Genomic DNA, 27,792 nt, shown 5'->3' on the forward strand with positions numbered 1-27,792 from the left:
GTGGGCTGAAACCTGGCTCCACTCAGTACTTATGTGACCTTGGGCAAGTGACTCGACCTCTGCGTGCCCCCGTCCATGGGGGTAACAGCGGCAGACGCTTCGGCGGGTCGTGAGCCCCCCGCAGCCCCCGGCCTGAGGCGCTGGTTCTCACGGAAGGAGACACACGGCGGGCTCCACCTGCCAGCCTGACTAGGAGCAGCGTGAGGCTGGGCCCTGGGCTCGTGGCGAGCGTCCATCCCGAGTTCTCTCGGGGGTTCCCGAGCCACGGATGCGAGTGGACACGGTGGCTTCCCCGGTTCCAAGATGGGAGGCAAGGGACGGCTGGCCCGAGGACCCGGCCAGTTCCTAGCTGCCCCACATTTAGGGTGTCCTCTGACCAGCACACCTGCCCCTGCGTGAAGGGGGTACGTGCGGCTCTCCAAACTTCCCCACGGAGTCCCCACGGGCGTGGCGCCCCCCCCCCCCAAGCCCCAGCTCCGGAGCGACGTCTCCTGCACTCTTGTCCAGGAGGGCGTCACGAGACCACCGGACAGAGGGGAACGGAGGTGCACAGGTGACCCCCACCTGCTGGAATGTCGATCCAGCGCGGCCAAGGAGATGGGTGGTTTGTGGCAATGACTGGAGGAGGACATACCTTGATTCTCGGCCTACTCTGTTGACTTTTCGCTCACGGCATCAGTGAGGCTGAGGTTCCCCATGAAGAAGGGGGGAGGGGTCAGCTGAGACCCCGGATTCAGATTCCCACTGATTCTACTCTGTTGGCAAGACATTCATTTCTTTTCAAGAATCATTTCAAGCATCACGATTCGGGCTCAAATAATTCCATTTCTATAATTGTGCTCTGACTCACATTTACCTCCTCAAAGACGAGAGGGGGTGGAGAAAGGCACCTCTACTTTTCTCCCTGAGGGAGGTGAACCACGAGCTCACGGAACGAGCTGGGGAAGCTGGGCGGGGGCCTCCGCTCCCCATCTCCCGGCCGCATCCCTGGCGTGGCTGCCCTCGCCTGAAGGGAAGCCTGCTAACCACCAGGCCCGGCTGGCCCGACACCATGGCTAAATTTAGTTTCATGATGAGCAGTAAAATTCACATGTTCTTTATTTAGTCCATATAATACACCATTTTTAGAGTTTTTCTTTTAAAATTGGATAAAAGAGCATATTAAATGGCACGTGTATGAAGTTTTCTCTTCATAAACAATGTCAGAACAAAAAGTTTTGAGAATTACAAAATGTTAAAAAATATGTAGGTACTTAACATTTCACTAAAGCGTAAAGTTACAGATATCTTCTAAAGAAAAATAATTGTGCCACTTACCTATTTTTGCTGTTTCTATGAACTTTTTTTATTCTGTACATAGGACATTTTGTACAAAATATGAAGTCTACATTTTTATTACTTATTACCATAAAACAAAGATACAATGTATGTACAATATTAAAAGGAAGCCATACTAAAGCCACACTAAAAAGACACTCGGAATAGTGACATTTCTGATGTACAGATACATTTCAGAAAGAGTGAAGATGGGAACGCAGAACTTTATGAAGAAAAACAGTCACCGGTTTATTTTCAATGTAGTACTTTTGAAATCAGTTTGGTACAGAATAAACAGTGTATCTATATAATAATATATAAGTTGAACAATTAGCACAGGGAATCTGAGTACTAACTAGGAAAACTTTAATAGGCCAAAATATTAAATAATAGTCTTGTCAAAGAAAATTAGTCTCTCTCAAAACTTTTTTTCCACCCCCCTTTTTGGTGAATGTTTGTCTTCAATAAAGAGCGGAAATAAAACCTAGACAAGAAGGTGTTCTTACAGGTTGAGCTTTATACAATCACCCAAATCATGGATATTTTGCTTTTTACCTAGGGCAGAAGAGAGTCTTCCCAGAACCCTCTCTCACACACATACTGAACATCCAAAATCAAGGATATTTGAGAATCTATCAGCTAAAGACGGAAGTTCAAACAATGGTATATCAAAATACATAAGACGCTGCTTTATACAATAAAAAGCACCCTTTTTCCCTCAAAAGGAGAAGGCATCTAAACTTTTTTTTAAATTATAAATTTCATAATGGTAAAATGGATAGATAACTTGTCAAGTTTCTCAGGAAGTGTTTCTTCTCGCAAAGTGGCCTTTCCCACTTTCAGCTGGGGCAAGCTTTTCAGTTAGTACTTGGCTCCTAACCCAGAACCCCCCCCCCCCATGATCTTCCTCCAGGGACACAAGGAAATCAACATCGTGGGTGGGCTAAGTGACACCGGGGGCAGCAGGTACCACAGCCACGCGGGGAACCGGGTCTGCTTCCCACAGTGTTTCCGTGGACACCCAAGACCTCGATTAAAATACAGATCCTAAAAGAAGCCACCTTTTATCTTTTTAGGCATCAAGACGTTTAACAAGAACTTAATATAATCTTATGCCAGAGACAAAAGAAACCGGAGTCACTTGTTTAGAAGAGCAGGACGCATCTCAGACGGCTCTCAAGCGGGGTAAAGAAGTCAAAACACGGGCCACCCTGAGAGAAATACGGAGCAGACCAAGCACTGAGTGTAAAGGTTTTTCTCCTCGTGCTATTCCATTCCTAACAAAAAGCTCGACACATGCAAGGAAGTCCGTGAAATCTAATAGCAGCATTTGAAGACCGAGGGGAACTTAGACGCTGTATTTTCCTCATGAGGTGTTTGTAATGTGTGCTCTGTTCACCTGGACACGGTTCACGGTAAGCCCTTGCGCCGCCGCCGCCCGCTGAGGTCTGGGGACCGCGTCCCGGCAGCGAGGGGACGTCAGGGTGGCGGCCCGCACGCACCGTGGCATTTTTGTTACTTTATGCCCAGAGGCAGCTGCAGCTCGCGTCCGGCCAAGATGTGGCCTGACTCAAGATGATCTCGTTCTAACCTTCTATAAAATGTAGAAAATGGATTCTCAGAGATGATAACTTTATCAATTCAAGAGCCTTGTGAAAGGGCAACAATGTTTAGAGAAAATAAAAGTCTGCAAACAAACAGAAAATGGGACACATCATTTGAAAATTCCAACTGCGGTCAAGGTAGACAGAGAAAGCTCTCTTTAAAATAAGTTTCTCCTACGAGCCTAACTCCCGGGGTCCCTGGTGCTGGACCCCAGGCTCGGAAATATGGCTTTAGCTATACACAAAAGAAGTGACAGCATTGATGTCACTAATCAAAGGAAAGAGACACCATCAGAAAACACAGCGGCTGAGGATTGTCATGTCACTTTTCCCAGTAAGTTATGTTAGAACGAGGACAGCAAAGAACCATCTCAATGAGATAAAAAGAAAGGAAAAAGAGAAAGAGAGAGAGAGAGAGAGGGAGAGAGGGAAGCTACTGGCGTAACAATCACGGAGAAACAATGGAAAAGGTTTGTAAAGTCTTCAAAAATATGTAATAAACTTTTTTTTAAAGTGTTCCTTTGATTTGAAGAACATTGATATTATCATAGAACCACTTATTTTTAAATGATCACGAATTCCGGTTGGGTAGAACATGAAGGTGATGACCAGGGTGCTCTCCTTAGCTCTGATTTTGGAAAGTAGTCTCACAGGGGCTGTGCCGGGGCTGAGCCCACTGGTTGGGGACGCGGCCGGTGGCCCTCGGCGCTGCCGACCCATCTGAGAGGCCACCATTGTTTGAACTCCTAATCTCGCACTGAGGCAGACGTGCATTATTGCCTACGGGACGGGGTCGAAGAAAGCTCTGACTCTGAGTGTAACTGATTTGTATGGCACAAAAAGGATGTATTTTCTACAGAATCCAGGAAAGAACAGCATCCCCAGCCCGACGCGGTCCTCCGGGGGGTGGGGGGGGGGGCTAGCGCCCATCCTGGGAGACCAGCTCATCAGCTCGGCAGTGAGCCTCCAAGGCGTTCTTGGTGTGGAGGTCCTGAGGCAGCTCGGACTTGCGGCGCACGACAGGCCGGTCCTTCTTCAGATCTTTCTGTGCCTGGAATTAAAAAGGCAGCGGCGTTGGCTACAAACGAAGCCACCGGAGGAGTGAGCTCACGTCTGCATGCTAAGTCCAAGGGCAGCCGTGAGCGGAGTGCCCAGCATCCACATTCTAAGGCTGCCCGAGGAAGTCGGCGGCACGCGCACAGGCAAGTGCCCCCAAACGGTCTCGGCCGTTGGCAATGATCTAACAGCTAGTGTGAAGGGCTATGTGCGCCACACTGCAGTCTGGGCTCCTGGAGAGTGTAGTTCTGTACCGAGTACTCGGTACCTCTATTTTTGCGACGTCGCCCGTTTTAGGAAATGTCATCAATAGCAGAACCCCATTGCGTAAGATGCTACCAAAGGCATCTTTATGGCTATGGCCATTGCAGAAGCCTTTCAGAAAGTGGAAATTTCCTCTGGAGGGATATAAAAAGAATGAATGAAAACCACATTAAAACTGGATTTAAAGTCAAAGAAAGGTCTAAAACTTCTACTGAATTTGAAAAAAAGGTCTTTAAGGTAAGAGACATTAAATGGGTCACTTTTGGGGAACAAACCTGCTAGAACTTAGAAAACCTGTACTTAATTATTTACATAAAATTTCCTAATATTAAGAATAAGAAACAAAAAACTCCCTTTTCCACACCATTCTCTTCCTGAAGTTTAGGACCAGTGTGGTTTTACTTAAAAATTTTTCAAAAAATGAACCCTAGTTTTGCATGACGATTTAGAGAATTGTGTCTGAAAGAAAGCGGGGTACGGGGGTGCTCATATGGGGAGTTTACACCAAAGGCACCCATTTCCATAAATAACAGTTAAATGAGTCACTCAGTTTTGAGGTAGGGTCACTGCATTAATGCCAGGATTTCTGAAACAGAACGAGCCACCGAGATCATCTAAACACAACATATACACCAGGAGACTGCCAACTCGTTCTAAACTTCGGCCAGAACCAAACCTTTCTGCTTGGCGTCTCCATTAAAAAGAAGACAGACTTTAAAGAGAACATAATGACTTTCGTGGTGGTGAACAAATGTCTTGTCAGAGAAAATTCGTTTTAAGTCAATCATCTGACAACAAAAAGGACAAAACCACAGCCACCTCTCATAGTTTCTGGATATCTAACCTCAGCATAAAGTATACATTTCCTGGCTTTTAAAAATGATTCCAGAACCCGCAGAAGTCAGACATGAAAAGTTCACATTTTTGCAGAGCTAATATTTCTTAGGGTTCTTGGCAAATTTATCTGTGGAAACGGCAGTAACATCAAGGTCTAGAAAGAAAGAGCCTTGTGTGATATTTTAGGAGTATTTCTAGAAATGTGATGTGAATCTTAAATATTCATTTATGGGAAAGGCGGGAGTTTGGCTTTTCCCCCCTGAAAATTAGTCTAAGGCGGCTTTGGGAGAACCACCCCCGTCAGGGGGACTGTGAAGGGCACGGTGCCGAGGAGTGTTTGCTTTCGGCCCACAAGGAACTCAAGGGGGAAAATTCTACCCTGAAAACAAAGCAAAGCGAAGCCAAACAAAACCAAGACTTTCACAGACTCGGAATATTTCATCCTTGCTGAAACAGGCATTCCAAAGAGAAGAAGCATTTTAGCAGAAAAAGGCCACAGTTGAAACCGTGGACCTGGAACCAGGGAGAGAACACACTTGACCCCGGGAGCATCTGGAAGGACAGAGAGTGTGCTGGACACGTCTGGACCCTCCTGTGTAGGCATCTTAGATTGGTGTGTAAAGCAGGGCGTGAGTTTCACGAACCACAAGAGGAGAAAGATCAGAAACAGAGCAGGTGGGGAAAGATGGGAGGGCGTGCAGTCACCCCGAATGGACAGCCTGGGTGGAGGGGGCGTGCGGGCAACGGTGGACGCGCGAGCAGGGGGAGCATGAGGCACGGCCTCTGTCTGCCGCGTGTCGGCAGATCTAAGAGGCTTAAGTTTACACAGTAAGTGGGAGCAGAACACGAGGGCCTGGGCGAACATAATCGTGCACGTTTTCACTAAGCAGTTGAGGACACAGCTAACCAAAGTGTCTAGAGGGACCAGATTTGTCTTCACTATCACCAGCTGGAATGGCAGGGAGGAAAGGGAAAATACTTCATGTACACGGCATTAATTTGTCAAGTCTTGTCCTAAGCATATGAGCCTTAAACACACTCTACGTATGGAGTAAGGAGTACCTTCACTTCACACCTCTCCGTCTCTCTACACCTTCCTTATCTGCATGGTTGACACTGCTTTTCTCCCGACCGACTGTTAAAAATGAGAATTGTAAACATTTTAAACGTCTCTGGTATAAATGTCTTTCACATGAAATTTACTTTTCTTTGGATGTTCTATGTAGGGTTAGACACGTTTCTCCCCCCCTCAAAAAAAAATGCAAATTATGGTTCTGACAGGTCAATACATAATTTCTCCACAGAATTCCAACTGCATCCCACTTCCTTCCCTCCTCCGGTGCACAACGTTGCCATTTACCGCTCACACGCGTCCCGTCCTGGCCAACGTTCAAGTCATTTTAAAGAAATGTGGAATTATTTCGGAAAAATAAAATTAGCCAAAGATAAAATTAAAAGGGCACCGAAAACATTCAGACTTTAATTTTTAGCTGTAACTTCTTATGTAATTTGGTCTCCAAATTGTGCACATGAAGTTCTCCTGCATCTGGGTATTTTTCTCTTTGCTTTAACAACAGTGTTTTTGAGAATTTCAGGAATATAGGACTCCAACATTTTTCAAATTCAGGAGAGTCTATTATATCAAATATTATACCAAAAAGACTGCACTATGAATATCTTCACCTAGTTGGGTTGAAATGGGGGGGGGGTGGTGTACAAGTGATCCATAGAAATCTGTAACAAGTCCTAAAATTGGGTAGTATTAGTCTTCTAGTTTTATTCTTTTTCGAAGTTGTTTGGCTATTCTGGGTCCTTTGTACTGCCATGTGAATTTTAGAATCCATATGTCATTAAAAAAAAAAAGTATGCTGGGATTCTGAGATTGCATTAACTTGGGGAGATTTGGTATTTTAACGCCAAGTCTTCGACCCAGGAGCGTGATCATAGAGATCTAAGAGGTAAGAGCGGGGGAATAATTGCAGAAAATAATAATGCAGAAAACTTAAGCTACTCTTTTTGCAAGAGTCATGCAAACAAACAGGCTACAGGAGTTCTGCAGGAAATGCCCCGTCTGCCTCCTGTTACTCAGAACCAAGTGAGTGGATGAGTAGAGACTGACTGCTTCACGTTATAGCGAAGGACATATGCCCCGCGCTAAGGCAGGGGGTAGATAAACCAGGGGGGCGTTTTCTAGGGACCGGCTATCACATAAATACTCGGGTCGACTTTCAGAGGCAATTTTCCACTCAAGATGAGAATGCTATTTTGGTTTGCCTTCTTGATCAAATACTTGAGTCCTCGTAGAGTCACCCTAAATCATAAATAGGACCATAATTTATGTGTTCATTACATTTTGGACATAGGTTATTCTTTTCCTAGCATTCATTATGACCTGCACTCGACCCAAGGATGGACCCAAACCCCCCCAAAACCTCCAAACCCCAAATATTTAACCCATACGAACTGGCTTGTAAACCATCAGTTTCCTATCCATCGCTGAAGGGTCTACGTGACTTAAAAACTGATGTGGTCACAGGTTCCTGGGCAGGCTTTCTGGTATGAGGGGAGCTGATTTGATATCCTGTGTCTGCAAGGCCTGGGCGAGCTCTCATGTTTTTAGTGCGCTTGAAGCCGTAAAGTCAAAATGGCAGTTTAAAAAAAAGACCTCAAATTCCTGTCTCAGTTAAAAAAAATGAAGTAGGGGAATTAACACCCCCCCCCCCCCCCAGCCAGGACAGGGAAAAATAGAAGGATTTTTGGGTGTTTTATTAAATCTGTTCACTGCTAACAATTATGGAATCCAAGTGAACTAAGTAAAAATAAGTTACTGACATTCACTAGGAGCGTATGGAGTGTCTTCACTGTATTTTTGGTATTTTCAAGTTTTGATCTGACGCTAAGGCTGGGAGCTGGCCGGGCAAGAAGGGGCACGAACGTGGCCAATGCAGCCGCCCTCTTCGGGCAGCTCTGTGAAAAAGGAGTCTGGACCAGTGCCGTCCAATTGAAAAATAACGTGTTCCAAGCATGGGACTCCAAATGCCCTAGTAGCCACATTAAGAGTAGAAAGCACTAAGTGAAATTAATTTTAACAGCATTTTTAAATTTAACCCAATATATCCAAAATGCTATCATTTCAGCATACAATCAATAGTAAAAAGTTACGAATGAGATGGTTTTGCATTCGCTTCTTCCTGCCGAGCCTGGGGATTCCCGTGCTTTAGACAAGGTCAGCACAGCACAGCTCAGCGAAGATGGCCGCACCGAGTGCTCAGCAGCCCCGTGGGGCTTGTGGCCACAAGTCGGGCCAGTGCAGTCTGGGTGGTGGAGGCCCCGAGCCTGTCTGATCAGGTGGGGAATGAAATTCACTTGAATTAAAACCTCTGCTTAAGCGAGTTCCAAATGACATGAGCATCGGTAAACCGCCTGCACCCAGCGCACAGCAGGGTCTAGCCCCTGACCTTTCGCACTTCAGCATCTCAGCGCTGGGTGTCGTTAGGAGTTCTCAAGCAGGCCGCAGGGGCTTAAGGTGTCAAGTCAGAAAGGCCCCTGCCCGCCCCCCCTCCCCCAATCCGGTCAAGACTGCGCCAGTTTCCGTGGACTGGAGAGAGGCAGGCACGCTCGGAGAAACACGGCCCGTGAAAGGCTCCTCAACGCACAGGCAGGACAACTCCCTCTTTAAAGCCTAATTGTATATATTCCCAATTTAGTAATGACAGTCTGTCTCTGAATCAGCGGGGATCTGAATATGTATCTCCACCACCGTGGGGACAAACACCTGAGCACAGGTGTTAACCTGACAAAGGCCCCAGCCTTCGGGGGTCCCCAGCTCCGGACCCTTCCTGCAAGCCAGTGTGGTTCTGCTGTCGGGGAGGAAGACTGGGCCCCAGGGACTGCCGTGGGCGGCGGACAGGGGACTCTCCGCGCCAGAGCACGAGTGGGAGACGCCACTTTCCACTCTGCGAAGCGTTTGGGTTTTTTGTTCAGGTTAATAACATTCAAGGGACAGTCAGGAGCTAAGATTGTTACTGTTAATATAAATGAAAAAAACACTTAAATCTCAGATTTAAAATGATTTCTAGTAGTTTGCTCACTGAGATGCATGGACAAAGTACCTCCCACGAGCTTAGCCAAACTTAGTTTTTAGCTTGAGCTTGCACAGAAGGCACTGATGGAGATCACATCTCCTAAAATTCTATGCATTTCTTAGGCAAATCTACCAGGGGCGCGGCCCGGCTTAGCTCTGTGCACTTTTACCTGGCGAGCCTCTTCGTTCACAGCCTTTCTCAGCATCTGCACATCTTCGAGTAAAGGCCCATCTGTGTCCATTGCAACTGGAATGGTCATGGTGCTCGCTTGCCTATACACTGCATACTGCAATGCAAAGTGCGGAATCACTCTCTGCTGGCGCTCAGGTTCTGGGCTGCCAGGGGCACGTCTTCCCACCGGCGCCCTCCCCAGGGCCCTCTCCTGAATGAAGCCTGTTGGGTGGCAATTAAACCAGCCTATACCTGCAGCGCCTCAGAAACCAGAACACTTCCACCCTTCTAGGCCCAGTGGCACCAGGTGGGAGTGTGACGTAGGCTCCAGCATCCCCTCCAAGGCCTCCCTGGTCCCTGGGGCCCGAGGGACGGTGGGGCGTCACCCTGCCTGGCAGCCTTGGCACCTGAGTCCACGTGCTCACCTGGACTGCTTCACGCTCACAGCCTCCCCTCGCCTCCCAGGCTGCGCACACCTGCCGACCTCACTCCTTCGCCCCTCGCTCTAACTCGCTGAAACCCCGTTATCAATCCCACCCCTTTGTCCACACCCTCGGCGTCTCGGCCCTCTAGCAAACTCTGCGACCTGGTTCGGTCCAACAGCTCGGCTGCGAGCTGCAAGCCCGTGGCCGTGGAGCCTCGGCCCGGCCGGCTCCCTCCTTCCCACGCCGCTGGGCGCCCAGGTGCCCCAGGGCCCTCTGCCCGCCACACGCTCTGAGAGCCCCTTCCAGGACACCAGACGAATCGCTGCCAGAAAGAACTTTCCGGAATGCAAGTCTGACTGGGCCACTTTGCCCTTTAGGACACTAACACCTGCACCCATTCTGGGGGATGAAAATCCACACTCGTTGCTCTCCAGCTGCGTCCCAAGTGTGGACCACACCCAGCCCCTCCTCCATGGCTAACAGTCCACCTGTGCTCAACAACTCGGTTTCCTTCCTCTGCTCTCTCTGCCTCGAGGACCTTCCCCGGGTTCAGACCGGGTAGCTGAGACTTCCCCTCCAAGGGGCTCAGCCCTCTTGCGGGGGACACCTCGACTGCGGCCATCCCGCAGCGTGGCTTTCTGAATCCCGGGTGTGCTACAATCTCACCATCTGAAACGAATTCTCTTTGCCTCCGTCTGGCTCCGCTCATGGATCCCTAAGCTCCTCGGAGCTGTATCCTGTTCTCATCTTTGTATCTCGGGAAAGTTCCACGATTCGGGACACCCAGCTGGTGCCCATCTGCCAAGTGAAGTGGCTGCTGCTCCGCCCCGCGCCCCCAGGGCTCTCAGAAGCACAAGTAACTGCGCGACTCATCAGGCCTGTACCGAGCGTGGCGTGGGGCTCACAGTGCTCACCGGGGCTCAGGGCAAAGGGAAGAATGGACAAGGATGCTACAAAACGGTCCAGCGAAGTGCGTGAGCGGCTTCTCACTAGGAATAAAAGCCTCTGTCGAGGCTGGAGTCCACAGCAGGGTAAAGGAGCACACGTGTCGCCCAGAGAAGCCCACCTCCCAAAGGAAAGTGGCCAGCTGGGCCCCGTGCCTCCCCTGAGCCCAGGGTTCAGAGAGGGGCCTGTCTCCATTTCACACAATTCCGACCAAGGTCAGGGAGAAGTAAGCAGCAAAATGTCCCCTGGCCTCTTTGGTGGACTAGGAAAACACATTTATGTTAGAAATCCTCACTATTCCACGACTTAAACAAATTAAACCCTGCGTGACCTTCAGAAACTCCAACGGAGCCACCACAACTGTTAGGACAAACACGACTGAAAATTCTGGAGGCGCTGCCGACTCCCCAAGCCCAGCGCAATGGACGGCGCACGTCCAGGCTGAGCAGGGGCCTCGGGGAGACTTCCAGATACAGGCCAGGGGGCAGGTCTGAGACGGAGAGCCACGCTCCAAAGACCCCACTGTTTTCATGACAGAGACAGAAACAGGCTGTACTGTCCACACAGTTATTTACTTTCTGGCGTCGTCGTTATAAATGGCAAGCAGTGACTGGAACTTAGAAAAGATTCCCTCTCTCTCAGGTGAAAACCAAGTCCCGAGGCCTTGCTTTTCAGCCCTGAGACATTATTAGCCCATGAAGTATTTTCCTTTGGGAGACACTGCGCCGGGGACTGCGCATGCAGACGGGACTCAGGGGGGTTGACTCACACACGGTTCGCAGGGAGACGGTCAGCCCAGCGCCCAGTGAGCGCAGGCAGAGCCCGGATGCGTTTGCTGTCGCCCGCCTGGGGCACCGCAGAGAGCAGCCCAGAGGAGTAAAAACGTCGTGTAGGAAAACTCAGGAGCAGCTCAGAAAAAGGGAAATGAGAACAGTGTCTGTTTCAGAAGGGACACCTGTTACCGCAAAGCAGTGAAACCAGGCCACGCTTGTTACACAACCAACCAGCTCCTTCCCGTTTGTGACAGGAAAGCTTTGTGCGGGTTTTCACGAGACTGTTTCTATATTCTTGGCAAAACAGATACAAGCAGGCTCTCTGAGTTGTGTGTATTTCCCGTGACTTTGCGTGCGCGTGGGGCAGGGTCTCTGCCGGCCCTTTGCCCTCGGCCGTCAGGCGGGGCCCCTCTGCCCCCACCTGCCCCAGATTTCTGCTGTTCCTGTGTCTTAAAAACAAATGTCAGTATTTCCACCTCACATTCTGTTCCTTACAGCAGGTCCTGGGAGCTGTCTACCTCACGGGGTCACGGTCACCTTACAACGGCGTTTCTGTGAAGAGCACAGAACAGACGCTGTAAGGGGGACGCTGCCGGGTCGTTCCACGCAGGGACCGAGACCTCACTTAAGAGAGTCATTCCATTTTCTGAAGGTTTACGTTTCCTGAATGTGGTTTTATCCAGGGGAATACAATCAATATGTTACACAGATCAAACATATACGTCTAAACCTTGTGTTCAAGCGTCACTTTTTAGGAAATGTCAGACTGAAAAACCGGCATAATGAACTTAGTGAACGATTTATGCACACCTCTCACCCAAGAAAACAGACTGCTTGTAATCCAGTTCACCTGAACGAACCCCCTTTAGGATTTTAAGGGTAGCTGTGTGGTTCTCATAAAGTACCGTGTTGTCTTTCCTGGGAGGCTGAGGACAGCCTGGGACGGTGCCTGTGGTGAAGATGCGCCCCACGGATTCTCAGGCCCCGAACCAGGAGGGGCACCTGCCAGGACAGCACTCCAGTCCGTCAGGACCAGCGGACAGAACACCAAAGACCACCCAGCTCAGAACCCCCGGATGCCGGTCGCCCCGGGAGCCGGCCCCACGGTGGGCGCTGTGCAGGACGCCGCTTCACCTGCAGGTGGCTCCGGGAGACACGGCACGTGCGCCCGCGTGCCAGAGCGCACTGGAGCCTTCTAGCTAGGACGGGAGAAAGGGTCAGTGGCCAACATGACAGAAGTCAGGCAATTTTTAACAATTAAAGGCTCAGCCTACAGGACCCTGGCTTTAGGAAAAAGGATACCCAACTTCGTACTTCATCTATTTCAAATCTCACTGTTTTTCTTTTCGAATGATTTTGATAATTAAAAAGAAAGGGACGTATCGTTTGAGCGACAGTGTCTGTGACATTTGCGGGGAGAAAGCAAACTGCAATCTTGGCCCCCAAATAGAGGCTGTACCCTGGTTTTCTTTTTACCACAGTCTATTGGTAAGATTTAGATCTTATTGAAAAAGCGGAGGGGAAAAAAAAAGGTCAATTCTGTGGTAAAAACTTTGTGGGGCAAAAATCAGTTGTACAAAAGTTGAGATGTACTTTTATTGCAGACATTTCCATATACAAGGTTAGTGAGAGTGCCCCCCGCCCATCCCGTGAGGAAGCCACATTTCTAGCTCATAAAAACATTCAAGTAACACCCTAGACGTTTTCATGTTACTCTTTTTAGTACCTGGGGGTTTGCTTTGGCTAGATTTTCTATTTTAACCCACGCTTCTTCTCGTTCTTTCATTTTTAGCTTCTCTCTGAAAAATAGTAAAATGTCATTGGTATTAGAGACATGGATCACACGCAAGGGAAGGTGAGAGGCAAAACTGACATGACCAGCAACAGTCACCTACTCTCCTCTGTCACTTCTGGTCTTACTCTGCAAGCTTCAGAGTGGTGAGCCCAACGGGATGTGACACGGAAAACGAAGTAAGAAAAACAAGCCAGACTTAAAGGAAAAGATTTAACAAATATGCTACAATAAGAACATGCTGAAGACTGTAGGTTCCTAGGAGCACTTATACGAATATCTCAGGTCTGCATCCTTCCTGCTTTAGCTGCTTCTTCGCAGAACCTGGATAACTCTGAAGACAAGCTTATGGAGCCGTGAAAAGTGAGACCATTCCATGGCATATGGGAACTGAGGTTAAGGGCCGACATCCCAACAAGGATGGCTTTAAAAAGGAAATCTTCAGACCTGGTTCTCATCAGATCCCACTGCCAGTGAGTCAGGCGACCTTCTGTAAATCCCTTCACCGGGACCCAACTTTTCTTTTAAATCCGGAGAATGTGTTGCATGATCCTTAAGATCCTTTTCAGAAAGCTAAGATATTCGCCATGTGAAAAGCGGAAGGCACGGGTGAACCCTGTGCTCAGCTCTGAGGGAGCCCGGGCCAGAGATCGGGAGCCCGGGAGGCTCCATGCGCACGTGACCCTGGGCCCCTTCCCCGCCCTGCGGACCACACCTCGTACACAGTGTGTCTCCCTCACATGGATGTCCCTGTCTTTCCTTTCCACACCAGCCACGAGGGCAGGGATTTTTGTTGTATTCACTGCTGTGCTGTCAGAACCTGCAACAGGGCCTGACGTATGAGTCAATGCGTACATGCTGTTTAAAGTATGCGCAGGACGGCTGGTTACGTATATCCCATGATTCAAGTTACACTCATTCAAAGTTTCTCTCTCTCAGCCAGCTTCAAGCGACAAGCAAACAAGAAAATCTGCCCAGAGCCCGGACTTGACGCCGACATCCTCCTCCGAGCCTGAGAGCAGGGCCCTGATTTTGTGAAGGACACTGGCTAAGCTCCTGGGAAGGCCCGCATTAAATGGGCTAAAGCTATGTTGAGATGAAGATGCTTGCCCCTTCAAGTAAACCTCATGGGACAGAATTCAAATTCCTGCCTTATAAACCTGAGAAGTTCCTATACCTTCAACCTCTCGCTGTTCCTTGGGAAATTAAATTCTTGACTGCACACCGTTTTGCAGAAGTGATTAAACTAGCAGCATAATGGAAAGAACAGCGATGTTCTCTGAAAACAAGTTAATGTCACAAACATTTTCATTTGTTTTCCGAGTATGACAGAACTGATTTTGCTTTAAAGTGAAGAATGTTTTAGGACACACCCATGCAAGAGGTTTATTCAGGACTGAGGATGACAAAATCCTTGGAAGAGCAGCTTTTGAGAGGAGCAACTTACTTCAGTTTCTCTGCTTTAAACTGCTGGGTACAGTCATCAAACAGTTTCTGGTTCATCTCCATGAAGAGCTTCAGCGCGTTGTAGATCAAGCCGTGTATTGTCCTGTAAGTAGACCTTGGTGTTCAGGTTCTGAACCCTCCATCTTTCTGTCCACCCCCCTGCCCTCCTCAGCCACAGCCCCTGCCCCCTAGCCCTCCAGCTACTGTGGCGGCACTATGTCTCACGCCCCTGGGCTTTCCAACCAAAGCCCGGTACTCTGGATGCATCTGCGTCCACACAGCCTGTGGAGTGCACCCGACTGGCCCTCGCTGAGCACCCCGGCCCTGAGGCCCCTTGCTTTCTGTCCCGGCTGACAGCAGCCAAAAGCCACCTTCCGTGGAAATGGAATAAAAAACATCGACCCTTGAAGAAATAGAATTCAGACAAACAGCAATGTGTAGGGGACAATAATGGAAACAATTTTACTTCCTATAAACGTCAGTTTCCTTTTCATCTTATTTAAGGGCAGGAAAGTTTTTAATAATGCCAAAACGGAGCCTTGGAAGGCAGAAAATAAAATCACCACGGAATGGCTTAATGAAACTCCGCTTCCCGGCTCTGACATCCACGAGAGGGGGGAGGCACAGCTGCTCCACGGCCCAGTGGAGCCTGAAGAGGACGTCAGTCCCACCTGCCTTCAGGCGACAGCCCACACGGGACCCCCGGCGAGACGGGTGGCAGGATCGCGCCGCAGAGCCCAGGCAGCCGCAGAAAAACTCCGCTCTCGCCCCAAAACTGCTCTCATGGCTGCCAGGACTACTGCTGTTTTTGCTGATGTAGATTCACAGCGACTTCTTAACTCACTTCATGACAGAACCCAACTCTGTCATTGGGAAACACTGGAGTAACACTTCTCTCTGCAACGGGGAGCGGTCACGGCTGTTCTTGCCTCGTACTAAATGACACACGGGACGGTGGCTGAGCTCCGAGGCCTTTGTTACCACCTGCTACGCATAATAAAAAATGAATGTGGCCAAGAAAAGGCTGTTGACAGCCGATACACTGATGAGGTCCGCTGGGCGGTGCCAGGAGCGCCCCAGTGACCACCCCCAGCCGCGCGCCGATGGCGAACGCTCGCCAGATGCCTGTCGGGGGCCAGGGACTTCCTGTACCTTGACTGCACCTGCATTCACCTTCTCAACAAGGTGAAGGTCGCTGCAAAGTGCTTGTGTATGTTAATGTTAACGGTCTTGGTCGAGGGTGCAGGGCCCCCGAGAACGGGGTGGGCACCATGCTCCTGCAGGGACTGAGCTCCGCGAGCTTTGCAGCGACCTTCAGCCCATCTGGAGGGGATCTGAGATGAGGCCTGGAAGACGCTGCTGCTGATGCGGCCAGGCACAGTGGGCGCCAACCAACGCGCCTCCACACTGGCCTGAAATGGGGGTGAGGGGCAGATGAAAGGCCACAGATACAACCCACACTTCATCCTAATTGTAAGCCCACAAAGAAATCAACGTTTCCTTTTTAAACTGATATTTTGGACTTGGATTTCAATCCTAATTGAAGTTTCACTGAGATACAGGAAATTTCAAATGCCCCAGTGGACAGCCAGATCTTTCTTTCCTTTTTTTTTTTTTTAACTTTTAAAAAATTTTATTTATTTGACAGAGAGAGCACAAGCAGGGGGAGCAGCAGAGGGAGAGGGAGAGGGAGAAGCGGGCTTTCCGCTGAGCAGGGAGCCCCATGCGGGGCTCGATCCCAGGACCCCGGGACCATGACCTGAGCCGAAGGCAGACACTTAACCGACTGAGCCCCCCCGGGCACCCCCTTTCTTACTTGTTCCAGTGGGTCTTGGAGTTGCGGTACAAGGAAGGAAACATGATGGGTAGGATCTTTGCTGCATTGTCACTGATCAGGCTCATGATGTACTCATTGTTCCAGTAATACAGCGCTCGCTCCGCCACCTGGAAGAGAGAGGGCACAGTGTTGTGACCGAGACAACAAATACTCAGGCAGCAGGACCCTCCCCACGACTGCCTGTGGAGGTGAATTATACTGGGTCAGCCAATCATCTCCACAGATCCAGCACACTCGAAACCGTCATCCTGAAGAACCCTCGACAAAAGGGCAGATGGTTTCTTGCCCATCAAGAATACACTCATTTCTCCACTCATTCAAGAAATATTTAGGCTGCGCCCTGGGCTCCATGCAGAGGACACAGGCCAAACGTGCTCCTTCCGCCCACCCCCTCCGTTGTGGGTCCAGGAGGTGCCGAGGTGTCAGAGTGGATGAGGCGAGGCAGAACTCCTGCCCTCGTGGAGCTTACATTCTAGCGGGGGAGACAAATGATAGGAGAATTAATTCCCCAGAAGTGAAAGGCCACGTGGCAGACAGCAGCACAGAAGGGGGCCAGGAGAGGGGTCACCTTGCTCGGGGTGAGCTCACGGTACACGCCAGCACGTCCAAGGGAGGCAGATGGGCTGAACCAAGGTCCTGGGGACGACCCCCGAACGAGGCTGAATGAGAAGCCCAGGAGAGGAGAGTGGCATGTGACTGAGGCCCCCCTCACACAGGATTTGGGTGGGGGGGACAAAAGTCGGAATGTGTATGTATCAGAAACAAGTGCTTGTGGACGGGGAGTTTCAGGGCTGAACAGTTTGTCTACAAGTGTCCGTCCCTCAGTTGCGGAAAGCGAGGTTTTATGCATTTGGGGCACACCGAACAAAAAGACAAAGAAGGCTTTACAGGGGAGCCGTTTTAATCACTCTTAGTGAGAAACAGGTGTTCAGTGATGCGCTCGAGATACTCAACTGTTTTATAGAATTAGCGTCTTAGCATCTTATTTTGAAGTACGACTAAACTGCCCATCTCCCTTCAAACCACACGACAAGCGCAGCGTGACAGCGACACACTGAGGCTGGTCACCTCCGACGTGGACGCCAAACGGGGCCGTTCTCTCTCCGCCCTCGTACCTGGAAGTGTGGGCTGGACACACATTTGGCCAGCTGCCGGAAGAGCGGCTCCATGATCTTCACAAATTCCGATGGTTCGATCACATCTAAGATCTCTTCTAATTCATTTAAGAACATGACTTCTTTTGGACTGTGAGTCTTTGGCCAGTATTTGAGAAGCGCCATCACCACCTGCCAGAGAAAAAACACAAAGCGTGATGCCCGTCTGTGGTTCGTTGACGTGTCCCCCAAGCAAAGCAACAGAATCAGGGGGTGCTTCCTTCCTTGTAGAAGGAAGAGCCACACCGTATATCAGCACGGGGGCTTTTTAGAATCACAGAAACTGATCTAATTTTATATACTTAAGAATCACCACTTTAACGTGACCCACTCCCTCTGATTAACCACCACCGCAGTCAGTCCCTTTAGAAAAAAAAGAATATAAAAGATAAGCAGTTAGGAGGGTTGAGAGAGAAAAAGAACAATGGAGAAACATGGGGCGTATGAGTTCGCATGGTCGTTTCTGTGCAGGAGTGGTCCGCTCTGAGGCTGCCAGTCACACATGTGCGCAATCCGTTTCTATCTCAAACTACCCGTTCATATGTATTTCTACACAAACAGGCATACTGTGTGCGTACACATGGTGTTTTCGATTGTGCTAAAATAAATCAGAAGAGGGAGACGTGAAATAGGCGGATATGGTTGTTAGCTCACGCCGAGCGGGGCTGCAGAGGGACCTGGGGTCGGGCCCTGCTGCCCTCTGTGCACATGACCTGTGACCCTGGGCTGGTAACTGCCTCGGAGGCTGCGAGGACCTTGCCTCTGAGGGGTGCTGGCCCGCGGGACCCTGCCAGAGAGCATCTGTGCCGCCCGCCCCCGCAAGGCACGTTCGGCCAGTCGGCAGCGCCTTCCTCATTCCTGGGGACTGGACGTTACCTTCCTTGCCCAAGTCAGACAGGTGGAAAGAGTTTCTGTGGGGCAACCTTTCTTTATCTCACCCCTATAGTTTCCAAATTTCCTACCACAACCACACCAGTAAAGATAGTCCCCGCAGAGTATCAGATTCAGCTCGGTGAGGGTTAGTAACATTTCTAGAGTTTAGCTGTCTTCATTCTAAAAGAGTACCAGGGCCCACAACATCTGCACGCAAGCCCACGTGCACGCTTGTACACGCAGGGCCGAGGCCCATCACGGCCATTTCGGGAACCACTGTCCCAGCCCCTAGCCATCACAGCAAATGCCAGCTCTTCTGGGCTGGCGGGGGGCCGCCACCGGCCAGCCCTCCACAGCCCCGCAGACAGCGCCCGACTGCCCGGCAGGCCAGGTGACACCCTGACCGTGGTTAAAAACACCGTGGGCCTTTGAACAACATCCATTCCGAACAAACAACTCTGCTCAATGCTTTCAGCCTTCAGGCTTCGGGATGATCTTTCATGATATTACGCTTTATAAAACTCCAACATTTATAAAAAAGACAGTGCTCCTAGCTTTGGAGTCTGACGTAAAACTTTACAACACGATTGTCTCTAAAAGGATTCCCTTAAAAAATCTAGCATTTAATGATTTTTGTCCTACTTTTCGATCAAAACCACTGAACAGACATTTAGTGAGCACCTACTACTCCCCAGGGTGGGGACCACTGTTAAGAATACAGCAGATGCCAATCACTTCACAAACCCACTCTTCCTTGCCATTTTGTCAATGGTACTTTATTAGGAAAAATACATCAGCATGTGAGATACAAAACACAACTGGTTTAGCTATTCAATGTCTCTGCAAGAGGTTTTTTTTTCTGGAATCGGAGCCCCATGCTGGACCAAGTTATCACACTATCTGGAGCGAGCTATGGTCAATACCATGGGTTCAGAGTGCGGCAGCTTTTTGCAAATGAGGGGGCCGCCTGGTAAAGCTAATCTAGGCAGAAGTGTCTGTGTGCTCCTGGGCATGGGTCACATGCTGAGCTCCCCTTCGGAGACTCGATGGGCTGCCGCTCTCTGGACAGGGCTGGGCAGCACAGGCAAGCCCCTCCCCGACACACCAGGGAAAAAAGAGGGTTCCCACCGGGCCCTGTAGTAAAAGTCGATTATCCTAAAGAAACAGGTGGGCGACAACACGATTTTACTTCCCATCCGCAATCTGGTGAGCTCCTATTCTTCGTACAATAGTATACGTGTTCAAGAAAGTTTCTGAGCACTGTACACAGTTTACAAGTAAAAATATTAATTGCAGACCTTGAACAGGAGTGACGCGGGTCTTTTAAACGGATCGTACTTTAAACACTCCCGACCTTGGCCACGCTGACTTCGGGAGAGCCTTGGGCCCAGGACCCTGAGACCCTTGCGGCTGCCGTGTCCTTCTTAGTACTGCCGAGTGGACGCACACCTTCCCAAGCCTTTACCCCATTCACCTGGTTGTCGACAAGCTTTCAATGCTGAAATAGTATGGGAATTTCAAAGAAAGGAGTTCACCGAGGTGAGGGTCTGCACGTTTTTGAAGTGCAGAAAACAAAATCTGCTCTCTGTGGTCCAGAGAGCACTAGTAGTATGTTGTCTGTGCTGCGGGAGATTAGGGAACGAAGCGGACCTGGGTGGCAATCCTGGGGCCTGGTGTGTGGGGGCCTGAAGCTTCTCTGTGCCAACTCTGAGCTTCTGATCTACGACGGAGGGACCCAGCGGAAGCCAGTGGCCGCCCCTCTCCTTCCGTCATACGACCGCAGCCAAGGGCTCCCGCTCCCGCAAACCACTGTCAGCTTTCACGCCAGTCTCAGGGGAAGGAGAGAACAGAGGTGCGCTGGGGCAGGATTAGGACTCGGGCTGTGACAGACCTGGCCGGGGACCGGGGCACTACGGCGGGGGCCTGGCCCACGGTGAACGCAGGGCAACGATTCGTGGATTCTTTAGCCCCTGGAGAGTGTGAGAAATACAGAGAAAAGTCATAAAAGAAAAGTGCATCCTTTTTCTCTCCTCCCATGTTTCTCTTTCCCTTCTTATTTTTGAGGTAGAAAAAGCAAGGTGGGTGTCAGAACTTGTTCCCATACTATGTCTTTAGTAACGGTCGCCACCCGTTAGTGGGGAGCCGCCCCTCAACACAGATGGAGGGACTGAGGACGTGGCATCACTGGAGAAAAGCCTTGACCACTGGGGCCACCTCACGTGTCCTTCCTCCCAGAGACACGTCTTCGGTTTAGTCAGGGGGATAAAAAGAACCCTACCCTGATCGGGAGTCAACACTCAGGGTTTGATACTGAAGTCTGGTAAGTTTGGTGCCTTTCCTGGGGGGCTTCCAAAATCTCAGACGGAGCTGAGGCAGAGGCATGCAGGGACCGTGGGGACGCGGTCAAGGGCTTTTCCTGAGTTGGTGGGTGACTCTGGGTGTCCACGCACGGGCCAGAAGCTCTGAAGAAGGCAGAGATCAGGAGCCGGTGTAGCCAAGAAACAGAGCACTAAGGATTTCCCACGTATTTCCACTGTAACACTCATGACCTCACGGGACCGCTGTGGAGGAGGCCACGGGGACAGAGAAGATGCCGGAACGACGACACTTGCCTTTTCTATTCCAACAGTAACTGCGAAAAGTATACTCAAACACTGCAACTGGCACTCAGTACTTCTTACTTTGTTACCGAACAGTAAAAAACAACCCACTTGATGAAAAATGGGCAGTGGATCTGAAGATGTTTGTCCACAGACAGGTGCCCAACAGGTATATGAAGAGATGCCCAACATCTTCAGCCGTGAGGGAAATGCAAACCAAAAAGCCACCGAGAGACGCCACCGCACACTCACTAGATGGCTAGGATAAAAAAAAGGGACAACACCAAGTGTCGGCGAGGATGCGGAGAGAGCGGAGGAGAGTGGGGAAGTTCCTCACAAAGCTAAACACAGGATCACCAGTTGACCCAGCATTTTCACCCCAAGCTGAACAACCAATGGGACCGAGAGCGGGGACTTGCGCAGAGCCCTGCGCACCCACGTTCACAGCGACCCCAGCGTCCACCGACAGAGGAGCGGACGAACAAAACACAAGGGGGTCTATCCAGCCACACCCAGGGATGGAGTTCTGACACGGCCACGGCGTGTCGGAACCCTGACGACCACCGGCATGATTCCACCCACGTGAGGTGCTCGGATGAGGCCAACTCGTGGAGAGAGAAAGCAGGTGATGGGTCACTGGGAACCGGTGGGGGTGCGGGAGGGGAAGCGGGAGCCGGTGTTTCGGGGGGCAGAGCTTCTGCCTGGGGCGGTAACAAAGTTCTGGAAACAGTGGCAACCAGCTGCACTGGGATGTAATTAACACCACTCGCTTGTACAGTGAAAACGGCAAATTCTATGCTGCATGTACTTTAGCACAATTAAAAAAATCACTGACGTAATATACCAAAAAGCCACTGAACTGTACATTTTAAATGGGTGAAGTGTATGGTACGTGAATTATATCTCAATAAAGCTATTAAAAAAAGTGCATTCAAATGCTTAAACCGCCCCTGACAGGCTCAACTTGGGTAATCCAGGCTATGACAGCCCTTCATTTTTAGTCAAGATAACCGGCCAAGAAATCTGGAAATCTACACGCTCAAGGGCAGCCACGTGGCGCTGGGGATGCGCTGATCACGGAGCAGCTACCCTCGAACCTGGAAGGAACGTCGCAGCTCACAGAACCTCTCCGGCGCAAGCATTTCGAGAACTCACTACAACCGGTAGGATGGAAGGCAGCTGCGCGTCCTTAAACCAAGATGGGGAAGTGCCCAACGGCGCGCAATCCAGCGGCCTCGCCCACGCCAGCGCCTCATGTTCAGAGGACTGAGGTCCAGCTCAGACTAGACGGCAATCTGAGCGCATGGAATCATCCTCACCGCAGTAAAGGAACTCGTAATAAAGTCACCACACCCTGAAAACACACAACACGGCAGGGAAATCAGCGTGTTCAGCAGTGGACTTCCGGGGAAAAAGTGGTCCGAGCAGCTACCTGGCCAGCAGAGCCATGGCGACACGGACATTTGGGGACGCCCCCACGCCACATCACGGGCGCGCCGGCACCCGGACCAAGGCCCCGGCCAGAGAGCATACTTACTGGCTCGGTGAGGGTGCTGTCCTTTTCTAAAAACTGGACCACACAGTACGCCAGCTGCAAAGTACAGGAGGGGGGGTATTAGTGTCTCGCTTCAACACAGCAACGCTGCCCCCACCCCCTCGGTGTGGACCCCCGGGGCGGGCAGGGGCTCCCCTGCAGGGGCCCGCCAGCTCTGGGGGTGGGGTGGGGCGGGGACTCTCAGGGACAGGGTGCGGCAGAAAGCCAAAAAAAAAATTAGGAAACAGTCTTTCGGACTAACATCGACAAGTCAGCCCGGGTTTGACAGGGTTTTTCTCACGCTGTTTTCGGAGACTGTAATCCACAAGGAATCTAACAGCTCGAAAAAACCAAATTAAAATCTGGTTCCATCTTAAAACACTGAACTATTAATCTCTTCTCTAGAACGATTCACAGGATAACAATCTGGCTGGAGGTAAAGCAACAGCAGGAGGAAGAAAAAAGAAAAAAACCACCTCGAAGTAAAATACTTCCCAGGAAGCCAAAGTGCTTAGAATCACGTAAATACACTTCCTGGAATTGATCCCGCACCACCACTCCTGATAGGTGCCTTCCCCTGAGAGTTTCCCTTGACGCCTGCCATCCACCCCCTTCTCTGTGCTTAGAATGAATTCTGAAATTCTCCATTCCTGAGATGTTGCTGATTTTCTTAAAAGGGAATCTCTCGACCCGTGTGTCCTTTCAGTTATCACCAGAACCAACATTGGCAATGCAGCATAACAAGAGCGCACTCCCAGGTAACGGGCTGGGCTTGTGTGTCTCGGGCTCAGCGACGTTCACGCGGAGACCCCATGTCAGTGTGCATTCCCACCCACGCGTCACTGCTGGGCACCCCTTACCTGTGGATGGTAGACGCTCAGAGATTTCACTTTGTGCAAAGGTAGCAACACCTTCAATAAGAAAATCTTGTGCTCTTCTTTCAGTGGTAAGGCAAATCCATTAATTATACTGTGAAAACAGAGTTTATTCAAAGTTCGAGTATTTACAACTTCCAGATTAAAAAAAATACCTTGCCGGTTTTTTCTCATTTTCAGCATTAAAAAAAACTGGTAAGCAAAATGTATGTTGCACAAAAGAGGATATTAGCAGAAATTAAAAAACTAAATACCTTCCAAGAAGCATAGTCATTTTTATCTTTGTTACATATGAGAGAGTTCTAAAATGCTGGGTTTGCAGGGCAATACCCAGAACAACACAAGTCCCTGGGGCAAAGCCTCCTTCTTTAGACAGGCCGCAGAGGTCGGGCAGCTCCGGTGGGGCCCCCAGTCTAGGTTTGCCCACCCCGGGTCTGCCCACCCCTGGCACCTTCCATTGCCCTTCACCCATTTTTAGGAATTCGCACTTCTCTGGAGCAAGCTGGGTTCGTTATTCTAATGCTGGTGGGAGGGAGTCCAGGTGTGCAGAACGGGAGCTGGCTGACAATCAGCCAGGAGGCAGCTCCCTTCTACTCCTGCCTCCAAACTGAAGCTCTGTGTCTAACATCAAGTAGTTCATCCACTGGTTTTCAATTGGGTGAGGGGGCTGCCTTATTCACTATTTGTTTGGTTTTATTTTTGGCAAGCACAGACACGTGTTGGAAGTACGGGGCAGTGACAGTGATTTCCAGACTGTTCTGCACCATCCAGGGGTCCTGGGCACGTGTGTGCCGCAGGCAGGGCCCGTCTGAAGTGGGCATTAGGGACGGCCTGCTCATTCGCATCGGGGCAGACCTTCAAGGTCAAACACCTCTTCTGGAAGGGTAACATTATCGATCCCAGCAGTGGGGAGCACAGAGTCCTCTCTGTGACATGCCGGGCTGTGCGGACACTTCACGCCGTCCTCACGACACGTAGGAGGCGAGTGGAGTTCCCACACCTTACTAAGAAAACAGCGGTCAGGACTAGTTAAGGAAGGTCATATAACTAGTAAGGGCCCCTCGACTGCTCACCACACTCTACTGAGCGAGAGACATCGGCTGACTGCGCCGAAACAGGTCAAAGTAGACTCTTCCACAAGGACTAGTGGTTTTTTCAGATTGTATCTAAAACAGCAAGGACGATTTTCTCATCGACCCGATGACACCAGTGTTCCCGGAGAGCGGCTTCCTGTGTTCCCAAAGCTTTGGGGGTGGACAGAGCTTCCCTCCCTGCAGGGCCCCTTGGAACCTTTAGCTGCCAATGCAGCTGAATCCCCAAGGAAGGTGCTGGGGGAGAGCACTTCCAAGCTTATTCAGCTGGGGAACCCCGAGGAACTCTGTTTGGGAAACAGTGGGTTGGAGGTCTGATATAAAATCTACAGGTCACTGATTTAAAAAAAAAAAAAAAAGATAGCAGGCAAGAACTCCACTTGGCTTAAGATGGTAAAATTTTTGAAATGTTAATTACTTTCAAGGACACATATGAAAAACTTATAAAATCAAAGCAATCTGAAATACTAGCATTTACTCAATACCCCCAGTGTACAATAAATGATTCATTCTTCCAGGTGTCACACATAAACCTCCTTAAGGTAACGGTCTTCGATTAGCTGGGGGAAACGGTATCTGTGCGCCGAGCCAGGCACGCAGGCGGGTTTCTCATCAGTGGCTTCTAGCCCCAGACCTCACCCACCCCTTCCATCAAGGGAGAGCTCAGTTCCTTTGGGAATGGTTTCATCGCCTCGCTCTGGGGAGGGCTGCTGGACTCAGTGAACTGGATCATTCTGGAATCAATTCCACTGGCTGCCAGGAACAGAGACGACTCACCTCCCCAGGATTTCCAGTAATTCTGCTATGCCGTTGTGATGCTCTGTTTCATAAATAAACCTAGAAGAAGCAACGTACCATTTAGACGCTGAAGTTAACAGCTGAAAGGACTAAAATCCTCTGAATAAGGAAACAAATGCGCTTTGGGGGGGTGGGGGTGGCGTGCAAAGACCCGGAGGGCAGAGCGCACGGGCCTGCTCAAATGTCCCAACATTTTATCTTGGATGTTTTCAAACACAGAGAAAGGCTGTAGGGTCTGCACTGTGAGCCCCTATACTTCAACCGCCCAGATGCAACGATGAGTAATCTGCCGTCTGTCTTACCACACATACATCCCGCGACCCATCCCTCAGGCCTCATTTTTTGCTCCACGTCAACCTAACTCGACGCCCTACTCAGTTTTAAAGCCTCCGACGTTGGCCGGGTCTGTGCCAGGGCAGAAGTCCTTTCCTGCCCACTCGGGCCATCTTGCCTGCTTCCTCACAGACACCCTCCACGGCCCCCACACGGAATTCAAGCACCACCTCCCGGAACCCCAACGTGAGCAGCTGATTTGTGTCCTCTGAGAAGCCTTTGCGCTGTGCCCGCCTGGTGGGCTCTTGGGGGGGGCCCCTGCAGCATCCGGCCACACCTGAGGTCGGCCTGAGGTCAGGGCAAGGACTTTCTGTCACTGTGTCCCCAGTGCTAGGACTGGGCCTGGCATCTGTCCCATGCTTGGAACACGTGTTGACAGGCTGGGGACGCTGAGAGAGAACAGGGACACCAAGCAGGGCAACGTCTCCCCACCCCCCGAGGACTTCCTCAGAAGCCAGGAGCCCACTCCTGCCCACACCTCGCTTGCCTGGAGTCTGCCTCAGCCAAGGCACGGGCGTCTGCCTGACGTGAGTGGGGTCTGAAAAAGGTTTCTGCCTCTCCATCAACAAGGAACAGTTCAGAGACAGCTCTAAGCCAAAAACAAGAGTTTGTGATGATTAAAAAAAATCTGACTCTGAAATTTCGTTGTCCTTGTTTGCAACAAACGGACATGGGACCTCAAGGTAAAGAACAGGTCAAATACCCACAGGACGTGAAACACTCCTGAAGGGTGGGCCTTAAGGTTGCTACACTGTCGAATGGGCAGAATTCTCAGATGGTCTGGTGCTTGAACCGGGCCGTGAAGGAGGGTCTGACAGACGTTTGGGGCATGGAGCGGGAGGGAGAAAGCAGGGCTAGAGCGAAGGTCTGTGAAATGGAGCGGGGAGTGGGCCGCGGGCAGGAGGTGGGCAAGGCAGACATGCGGGGGAACCCCGAGCGCCCCACACGGGTCGGCTGCAGCCACTGAGCAGAGAACCACAGTGCCACGGAAATGAGTGTGGCCACAGCACGAAGGGGAGGTGGGGAGGTACCCAGACGGCACGGGGCACCTGGGTGGTGAGAAGTGGGCGGTATGGTCACACTGCAGGGGACGTAGCCCTCGACTCCCTGCCGCCCTCTGCACTGCACCCGCCCGGAGACTGGGAGCCGGCCCCCAGGAGTCCTGTCCTCCGTGGTGCGTCTGCACTCAGAAGCACTTGAATTTACGGAACTCAACCTGAGGGCTCTCGCGTGCATCCCTTGTTTTCTCAGTTTCAATGTACAAAGTTAGAGCTTTGTATAAAGTGCAGCCACGCCCCCTGAGTCACCGCTCCCCTCGACGACCCGGAGAGCTGGGGAGGCAGGAGGGCTGCACGAGGTGCCCGGAGACCTCGGGGCTTGGCTCTGCCCTCCGCCTCGCTCAGGACCCAGACGCTCCAGCCGTCGCATTTGAACAAGGACAGCCTTCAGCTGTAAGCCATTTTGTTTTCCTAAATCAGCATCACTATATTCCTCTTGAAAAATTCTTCATTTCCTTTTTTCTTTTTGTCAGGGCTAGTTTTTTTTTTTTTTTTAATTTAAATTCAAGTTAGTTAACATACAGTGTCGCATCGGTGTCAGGGGTAGAATCCAGTGATTCATCAGCTGCATGTAACACCCAGCGCTCATTACATCACGTGCCCTCCTTAATGCCCATCCCCCCGTTACCCCATCCCCCACCCCACCTCCCCTCCAGCAATCCTCGGTAAGAGTCTCTTATGGTTTGTCTCTCTCTCTCTTTTCACCTTAGTTTATTTTTCCTTTGTTCATCCGTTTTGTTTCTTAAATTCCACTCAATTCCATGAGTGAAATCATATGGTATTTGTCTTTCTCTGACTTATTTTGCTTAGCATTAATACCCTCCAGTTCCATCTATGTCATTGCAAACAGCAAGATTTCATTTTTTGATGGCTGAGTAGTATTCCATTGTAAACACACACACACACACCCCCCCCCATCTTCTT

The 27,792-nt window shown here is 50.4% G+C and overlaps 1 protein-coding gene across 9 annotated transcripts in view; it reads right to left on the reverse strand.

The window, feature by feature from the left end:
* Nucleotides 1-1,080: 1,080 nt before the first annotated feature.
* Nucleotides 1,081-27,792, reverse strand: part of PPP2R5C (protein phosphatase 2 regulatory subunit B'gamma) — a 117,351-nt gene continuing 90,639 nt past the window's right edge. For 4 of the 9 annotated variants that reach the window (XM_081829900.1, XM_031035353.2, XM_081829906.1 and 1 more), the window contains 9 exons: nt 25,457-25,516; nt 23,574-23,682; nt 22,717-22,770; nt 17,668-17,838; nt 16,532-16,659; nt 14,717-14,818; nt 13,204-13,276; nt 9,333-9,449; nt 1,081-3,972 (listed from right to left, as the gene is read on the reverse strand). In XM_081829900.1, coding sequence (XP_081686026.1) covers nt 3,841-3,972; nt 9,333-9,449; nt 13,204-13,276; nt 14,717-14,818; nt 16,532-16,659; nt 17,668-17,838; nt 22,717-22,770; nt 23,574-23,682; nt 25,457-25,516 — 946 coding nt within the window. In that variant the 3' untranslated portion in view covers nt 1,081-3,840. Of the gene's footprint in view, nt 3,973-6,140; nt 6,214-9,332; nt 9,450-13,203; nt 13,277-14,716; nt 14,819-16,531; nt 16,660-17,667; nt 17,839-22,716; nt 22,771-23,573; nt 23,683-25,456; nt 25,517-27,792 lie in introns of all 9 variants that reach the window. The other 5 variants (XM_081829903.1, XM_006740087.3, XM_081829902.1 and 2 more) reach the window with 4 other exon arrangements.

This window comes from Leptonychotes weddellii, chromosome 9 (assembly GCF_054177405.1).
Source record: "Leptonychotes weddellii isolate Sample4059 chromosome 9, ASM5417740v2, whole genome shotgun sequence".
Classification (NCBI taxonomy): Eukaryota; Metazoa; Chordata; class Mammalia; order Carnivora; family Phocidae; genus Leptonychotes; species Leptonychotes weddellii.